At 32.7% G+C, this 8410-nt stretch overlaps 2 protein-coding genes across 2 annotated transcripts in view; both read right to left on the bottom strand.

Annotated features, from left to right (window-relative positions):
- LOC106109835 (protein FAM49A) overlaps positions 1-1614 on the bottom strand; it is a 24162-nt gene extending 22548 nt beyond the window's left edge. The window contains exon 1 of the mRNA XM_013291462.1: positions 1030-1614. Coding sequence (XP_013146916.1) covers positions 1030-1344 — 315 coding nt within the window. The 5' untranslated portion in view covers positions 1345-1614. The remainder of the gene's footprint in view (positions 1-1029) is intronic.
- A 1075-nt stretch (positions 1615-2689) lies between these two features.
- LOC106109654 overlaps positions 2690-8410 on the bottom strand; it is a gene marked incomplete at its 5' end in the record, with an annotated part of 20039 nt that continues 14318 nt past the window's right edge. The window contains 8 exons of the mRNA XM_013291239.1: positions 2690-5254; positions 5602-5849; positions 5960-6168; positions 6242-6407; positions 6479-6667; positions 6770-6898; positions 6980-7109; positions 7288-8407. Of these exons, the coding sequence (XP_013146693.1) occupies positions 5066-5254; positions 5602-5849; positions 5960-6168; positions 6242-6407; positions 6479-6667; positions 6770-6898; positions 6980-7109; positions 7288-8407 (2380 nt within the window). The remainder of the gene's footprint in view (positions 5255-5601; positions 5850-5959; positions 6169-6241; positions 6408-6478; positions 6668-6769; positions 6899-6979; positions 7110-7287; positions 8408-8410) is intronic.

The raw sequence follows: 8410 nt of genomic DNA, 5'->3' as shown, positions 1-8410 counted from the left end.
CCTGCCAGTAATTTTGAAAAAACCCATTAAAAAATTACATTAGGTACTTGTACTCAGGGACTGACAGTGAGGCGGCAAACATCAAATCCTTTGATGTTGCAGTCCGCGAACATATTTACACACTAAAGTTTGCTCCTCAACATGTCAAAGGTTGCCCATACCTGGTTTATATATAGACAATGCATAAAAACATTTGTAACAATCTTGAGAATTAGGCCTTCATTGAAGTATTAAACAGTAGATGTCCTTTGTATAGATTTTATTCATTAATCTTTCATTGAAAATCAGTATAAGTGAAATGGCAGTATTATCTTAACATTCCATTATCAGTAATGTCTAATCTTTACTGATATGAATAAACATCCTCTGATAAGAGTATGCAAGACTTGAAAATAAAACAAGATTGTTATCTGCTTACATACAGTGTTTGTGTGCATAGTTTTTGTGCAATTTGATTGACATTTCCTGGTCCTTGCTCAACTAATGAAATAAAACTTTAGTAATTTGAAAAATTATAAATTATATAGAAAAGAACACTGAGAATTTAAATGTTTAAGTAACAATTTCTGGGCATGTTTTATTGAGAGTAAAGAAGCAGGGAAAAGTGGACTTTTTAACCTTACACTTTTATTTTTATGAATTATATGCTGTTTCATAATTGTAAATTAGTTAGAGCATCCTTGCAATACAAAATAAATGGAAATACTATTACAAATTTTAAAGAAATAAATTGTATGCATAGAAAATGTTCCTAAGCTTAGCTTACAAAGAAATGTTTCATATCCTGTACAACATCCATTTCATTAGTCCAAGGTAGCTAAGATATTTAAGGTAGTCCTTGAGTTGGTCATTGCTAACTATGATGTTGACCGTTTTCCATCAAAACAGGAGATACAAGTAAAAAATCGCACAAATTCCTTAAAAGTTTTTTGATCAAAAAAATTATTTTTATTGAAGGTAGCTTTAAACTTCAAAAAAAGCTATAGCTTTTGCTATAGTGTTCTTTGTAAACATAAACGTATGACTCACCCGCTGCAGCTCCAGCGAATGTTGGTAACATCTGAGCAGTTTGTCCACCAAAGGTTTGACGGCACGCCAGGCTCGTTCCTGAGTTATCCGGGAAGGATCCGCTATAGCTTCTCGAATCTCCTTCCCAGCACCTTTGTAACACTGTATCTCCTCCAAAATTCTTTCAGAATCCAATAAAACTCTTTGAACTTCTTCGAAAACATCTCGTTCTGTATCCGTGGGCGCTGCATTCTCGAAATCCAAAAATATATCATATCGAGGCGAGGAACAACAATTCGACTCGTCACGTGCCAAAAGACTCAATAATTTTCCCATTTTGTAGAATTAAAAATGTTTTATTTCAGTATATTATAAATAACTCATCGAGGGCACTATCAGCATTGCCTATATAAATTATGTATGAAAAGATAATAAAATGTCCTTTGAAAACACTTGTACGAATTCAATAACAAATTTTTAATAACCAATTGTTAGATTTAACAATTATTATAAAATTGAAATTACTCTTGCAACTATAAATGCGGAACACTTGCACGAACACCCGAGCACGAACTCAATTGACAGCTACTAAACGTCTCACGCCGCGCCCGCCCCTGCCCCGCCAACTGACATTTAACCACAGACTACTACGAAATTTCAGAACGAACATACCTTTTCTACAGACAACGAAAATGACACCTTTTTTGTTTTGATTAATTCCATAAAATCGATTAAAACAGCGTGAAAAGAGTATGAGTGTGAGGAAAAGTGGCTTACTGTTTTTAGCCTCATATTGGTAATATTAGTTTTATTCCTATTATTTTCATATGCTATAAGCACTTTTTTCCAATTTGAAATTCAAAGAATGGAATTAAAATATGTATTTCGGAGCTTTTAAATTATAGTAGCATCAATTTTATTGGCGAAAATACCATTGATTTGAAAAGTCCAGTAAGAATGAGAAATTTCGTTTTCATTTCACACTTCAGTTTATAACTTCGGTCCTAGATTTCGCAACTTATCTATACTAATATTGTAAAGAAGAAAGATTTGTATTTTTGTATGTATAGAGATAACTCAAAAACTACTTGGCCGATTAAAAAAATCTTTAATAAAAAGCTACGTTGTCAGTAACATAGGCTAAGTTTCTATTATTTTTTTAATTTTATGCGGGCGTAGTTGCGAGCAACAGCTAGTTATTTATAATTAAGATAGGAAATTCTTTATCGGAAATTAAATTAAAATAGTTTACCAGGCATTTATTTATTTATTTATTATAATAATGTATAACATCGACACATTGCCATTAAACATACGAGTGTAATTTACAAATAAGATTTAGTCTCCCTATTTACATAATATGTATGTCTGTTTCAATATTTATTCTGTGACGAGTCTGGTAATCCGTACAATATTAAATTCACTTTTTTGCATTTCCATGGACAAAAGTAAAATTAACGTTGAGTAAAAAATGATTATCCTCTATTAAAAGTTTGAATTTCTTTAAAATGTATCTACAATATTTCACATTTTGATGAACAAGTATGTTTATAGGGTTTTATTTTGCACCATTACATTAATTTAAATATACCGCGTGCATCTATAAGAAAATTACAATTCTTTAGCTTAATTACTGTAAATATTTAATCATTTTTCAAATAGATATTTATTGATGTTTGTTGTATTAAAATAATTAATAAATCGTAAGTAATTAAAGTAAATGAAACCCAAGCAGTTTATTCTGAACGTATAAGTAAAGTAAATCTAGAATATTCAAGCCCCTGTATAAATTTTTCCCTACAGATTAATAGACAAAAGTGGACAGAGCAAGATTTTTAAAATTATTAATTTCATACAAAACAATGATTACTACAAAACAAGAAAAAAGATAATCTATGAAACTTATCAATATCTTAATAATCGTATATTTTTAAAGATCAGTCTAACATTCGATAAAAATTTACAACATTAATTTCTAACGTTTCACATCTGATTAAGGCTAATCACCCTATTTTAAAAAAGATTAGAGGTTATGCTTATTTCATTATGACTAGAGTTGGATGCTTTGGTACATTTTAAAAAAAGAATTTTATCTAAAACATACTGCCACAAAATATAGGTAAAAGCAACTGCTAAAAAAAGTTTGATGTTAGGTTGAAAATTACGATAAGTTTTAATTATTAGAATAACTAAAAAGTAGGCTTAAATCGTCAGATTTAGCGTTTGATGGAAATAATATGTGATTATTATAAATTACGTTACAAGGTAATTGATGATTAACGATACATTTTCTTCAGTGATTCTAAGTAGTTACTTAGGTATTTGAAATAAGAATAGCGCCACTAATATTAGTAATAATAATAACCTAAACATTTTATCTAACACACGAATGAAAATTATAAATAATAATTCTAAAAATATATTGAGCATTTTAACGTAATCAACAAGAAACCTCGCTTCTGTCACTAAGGTAAACCAAAAATTAATGGTTTTAAAAACATTATTCCCGCGTATTTCATTTCCAAATATTTATTATGTTAATTGGAAAAGTGTAATCTGTAAGTAATAATTAAAATTGCTGATATTTCTAATTAGTGTTCCTTCTCTAACTTCATTTTTTTACATTTACCCTAACTTTTTACATGCATAAGTTTTTGGTTGTAGATATTTATTTTCAAGTCATAGATAATAGAGAGGGGAAAAGTGAAATGTACTTTAAAATGTCAATTTCAGTACAACTTCGTTAAAATAGTAAAGACCTGCAAGCAAATTTAATTTTCATCCAGGTTCTTAGTTGTAACTTACTGTTCAATAATGTTATCGAATTTAGGATTCACTTTAGATACCCTAACATCTAATTAATATCTAATAAATTAAAGAAATGTTTATAATGAACGAATAAATTTTGAAAAGACACAACAGGAATGCCTAATAATATAAACTGAAAATATTAAAATACAATCGTGTAGTTTACAATCCCATTCATGACACAACAATCAATTATAATAATAGTTTGACCAGAAATATAAAAGTCCTCACCATAATGCAACAAATAGCACATTAAAAAGTGTAATAAAAAGCGATCGAAGCGCCCATAGACTAAGATTTTTATATTCTTGGTTAAACTATACATTAACATCTACGATACCTACATTCGCTAAATTGTAGTCTTACTTATTTGGTGTAAAGATCCGTCTTATATCTAATTGAAAATGCTCAATCATAATTCCAATCGATAAAGCTCATGTCATTCTGCGTTTTATTCAGATCTTAGGCGCGTTATCACACAATATTGACCGACCAATTTATCTGACCCGTGAAAAAATAGCCCATTAGCGCCATCTAACATATATCGAGATCCTTTTTATCTTGTCATTTTCTATGCATAAATTGTCAAAAGGCCAGATAAATCGAACATTTCTTTCAAATTCCTTTCTTCCTTTTCTTTTAGTGATTGTCGATTTTTTGAGTTTAGTATTTAGTACACAGGAAATAAAAAGTTCCGAACTCTAAAAATTATCATTAATTTGTATTGCAAAACTATAGAAATTAAGATTTCACTTTGAATGTTACATAAAAACATATAAAAGTCAAAACATTTAGGCCACTAAGAAAAGGAAAGTTCTAAAAGTGCTGAGTCACCTTTTCCGAAATTCCTCTGTACTGTAATAAAATTGATCATAAAAATCACAACCGAATGAAATTAAGTTACAGATTTTACACTTAAGCTATTTTGGTGTTATGCAATATTCCACACAAGCACATAGTATTAAACAATTTGAAAATCAAGATTAGTAGTTAACTTGAAAGTTTTAACGAAAAAAATGAAAATGTAGACTGAAAAGGGTGAAGCTAATTTAATCGCCTAAGTGTGTAGTGTATCAAGAAAATTAAGAAAACAAGTATAGAAAATCATAACCTAAAAGTTTTAGATTTCCAACATGGCTTTAAAAAAAAAAACATAATACTGGCATGCAAAGCCAGGACAGATTAAAAATGAATTTGTTTTATCTATGCTGGTAAAACATAGATAAAAAAGGTTTAGAAATGTGAAGAATTATCGAAAATATTTCAGTGCAGAAACTAAGAGGAACTTTTCAATGAATAGATCCGAGTCTAGTGCTGCGATGTGCGCGGCGCGGCCGACGAGAGCGCTTGCGGTGTGTGGCAGCGCGTGCTGCACGTCGTACCTCACCACAGATACTGTGGACGAGCGTGATGCGAGTGGAGATACCATATTGTGCACCTGGAAGACACGCAAAGATAAAGTAATTAAAAAATCATAAACGTGATTATTCGTCTAATTTTTTTCAAGATTCTTTCCTCTTTTACAATTTTCAATTTTTGTTTATGTAATATGTTGAATCGAGTAAAGTCAGAAACTTTAAGCCATATATAAAAAATCAAGTTCCGGTGAGTTCCACAGAGAATCCGGAGCTCTCGTCTATTGCGTTAGACGCTGGCCACCAATAAAGTATTAGTGGGTGCAAACCCCACATAACCTTGTCTTCCCCCAGGCAGGATATCTTTTGAAGATATCGCTCCGATTTAAAAGACAAGAAAAATAAAAGCTTTAAATCTGTATATACTTACCATTTCTCTATAAGCTTGACCTAATAACGAGGTATCTTTTGCGGCCGCTTTACAAAGCTCTAGTCGTGCGGAATGTAAGGGCACATATCGGTCCTGTCCCGAGCCGCAGAGGAGAATATGTTTGAACTGGTGTAGCTGACTTCTCTCGCTGAGCCGATAGAGGAAAGACCGTCGAGGATCAGACGCATCACGCAGCGATAATTGCAGGAGGGAACCTGATTTCTTTAGTTTCTGCATGAACCACATTCCTGAAAAGATGAACGATGAACATACAAAACAAAAGCTAGGGACATAATTGGATTTCTTGATGACAAAGTATGTGATAATTTAGTTACATATTTATAAAGAAATGTCTTACCAGCATTGACTAGCCCACTAGAGTTGTACAATGTGCCTAGATGTGGTCCACTCAATGAGAGAAATGTGTGTAGTTTACCTAAATAAGGCTTCATCTGAGGCCTAGCGAGTGCAGATCTAATTATAATAGTGCCTAAGGAATGACCTACGAAGCTTATTCTAGCTGGCTCGCTCGAATTTTGAATGTGAGTTACAATTTCCTGGACAAGCCTGAAATGGAAGAAAATGTTAAGAATACATTCTTTATCTTATCAAAAGTATGTTACTTTAATATTTTGCATACCTGTCAGTCATTGTATCAAAATCTGAGAATGTATCTCCTTGATTCCGTTCCGACATTAAAAAGTCGAGCCTGGCGCCTGGAAGACCAAGCTCTAAATATGTTTTTACTAAACGAAGATCCGCGGCATTGCCGTCCAATCCATGTACGCAAATTATAAGATGCAAACCTAAAATTAGTACACCATTATTGCAATTTCATTACAAAAGAACACGAAAAAAAACTCAATAGTTTTCTTACCCTCAGGATTAAACATCCGATATTCATCACTAATGTGAAAATAAGGAAGAGAATTTTCCACTGGTGGGAAATCTGAGTATATGCCACCAGGATATTTAACGCTTTGTCTAAATTCTTCTCTGCATTTGATGAACAAACGTTCCGATTCCGCCAGCCCAAATATACTGACAAAGTTACTTTCACGTTGTTCTGAAAAATTGTGTTATAAGAATTAAATTAACAGAATCAGTTACAAAATTTAATTGCGGGTGTATTTAGTGTTGTGTATTAAGTGCTTCGAACTACTCATACCTTTGTTATTTCCATTATCATTCCTAGAAGCAAGTTCTCCAGTGCTTTGACTTTTGTTAAGCGTGCTTGCTGTTGGCGCTGTTGAATTAACTGATTGATGAGGCCTTAATTTTCGCCTTTCAATAATTCCTGGTATATCAACAGCGTATGGGTTAGTAAATATTAAGAAGCAAAAGCCAAAAGCGCTAATAAATGTTATATTTTGTTTACCTTCGCATACATGATACAGGGGATTATCCAGTTGCAGAGTAGATGGCTGACTTACTTTCCTCGATAGTTTTGAAGGAGTTGAAGATTTACTGCTCTGCCTACTTAAGTTCGGCGATTTCGATGGAGGATCCTAAAGGAATAAAACCATAACTGTATTTATTTCTTTTAGTTAGATAATATTATTATAGATGTTTCCACACAAATGACTTTTTTAAAAACATAGACGGACGGCCATAGGATAACTTTTAAGAATACAGAATGTATCAAAATAGTTAAAAAGCTAACAATATAGATTTAATTGTTCGTACCTTAAATGCATCCGGGGGCGGTGGGGCATCTCTAAATTGCTGTGGTGGTGGTAAATGTTCATATTCATTTTCAGTTGCATAATGACTTAAATCTATTTCAGATTTTGCTTTATTTGGATATTTCGAGCTAGCGACAGTAGATGTAGGGTCTGTTTTCTTATTGTGACTTTTGCAAGAACGATCTACTGTTAAGCTACGTATTTCTGCAGCTAATAGTTTCTCTGTATATTCTATTCTATGTTTCAGTTTATTTTTGTCCATAGGATTAGATTTTGCGGGCACTTGTTGTACTTTGGGTGTAATTTCCTTTCGTATGTATGGATGTAGATCATCACTAATTGTTTTAGATTTCTTTACAGTACTTTCAGTAGAGGACATAGGTACCGTACTAAATGATTTATTTTGTATTCCACTGAAAGAGTTATGTCTTTGGTTTAATTTTCTGCTGGGTTCAGGGTACTGTTGGAAACAGCTGGCTGTACAAGTGTCGGAATTACATCCCGCATCTATTCCGTTACTGTGCATTAATTTATTGTATTCACATTGGCTGTCAGTGCAAATAGAATCGCTACAAATAGTGCATTCTTCACAAACTTCTTTATCACAACATTCTATTTTCTCGTTTGAACTTTGTGCAGCTTTCACAGCAAGTTTTAACAGTCTTTCACGAAGTTGTTCACCATTTAGAACTGTCCTTTTAAATTCAGTGACTTTTTCGCCTTCTTGGTTTTGACATTCGGCAGTATCGTATATTTTGTTGGAAATTTTAGAAGCGGGAGATTTATTTGGAGGCGCATAGTTTTGATTTAATTGACAACTACCGTTATCAGGTGTAGAAGGCCCTGAACTTCTGCCACTGGAAACCCAACCACTCTGTTCACTTAAGCTAGATGTAGAATTACTACTTCGCTTATCTTCTTTGTTTAAAAAGTTTTCAGGAGGCAAAATTTTGAAATCCTTGTCCGTAATATCCAACGGAGGAGATTCAAAAGCAGGCGGTGGAGCTAGATTTGGCAAGGATTCCGAACCAAAAGTGTTGTTAAGATTTGGTTCATCTAATACTGAGGCAGCGCTCCTACAATGCCTCAACTCTGCTCCATGGTCAAGGCTGTATGGAACGCTG

Source organism: Papilio polytes, unplaced genomic scaffold (genome assembly GCF_000836215.1).
Source record: "Papilio polytes unplaced genomic scaffold, Ppol_1.0 DF821067.1, whole genome shotgun sequence".
Classification (NCBI taxonomy): Eukaryota; Metazoa; Arthropoda; class Insecta; order Lepidoptera; family Papilionidae; genus Papilio; species Papilio polytes.
Note: the sequence above shows the minus strand (reverse complement) of the source record. Positions and strands in the feature narration are given on the sequence as shown.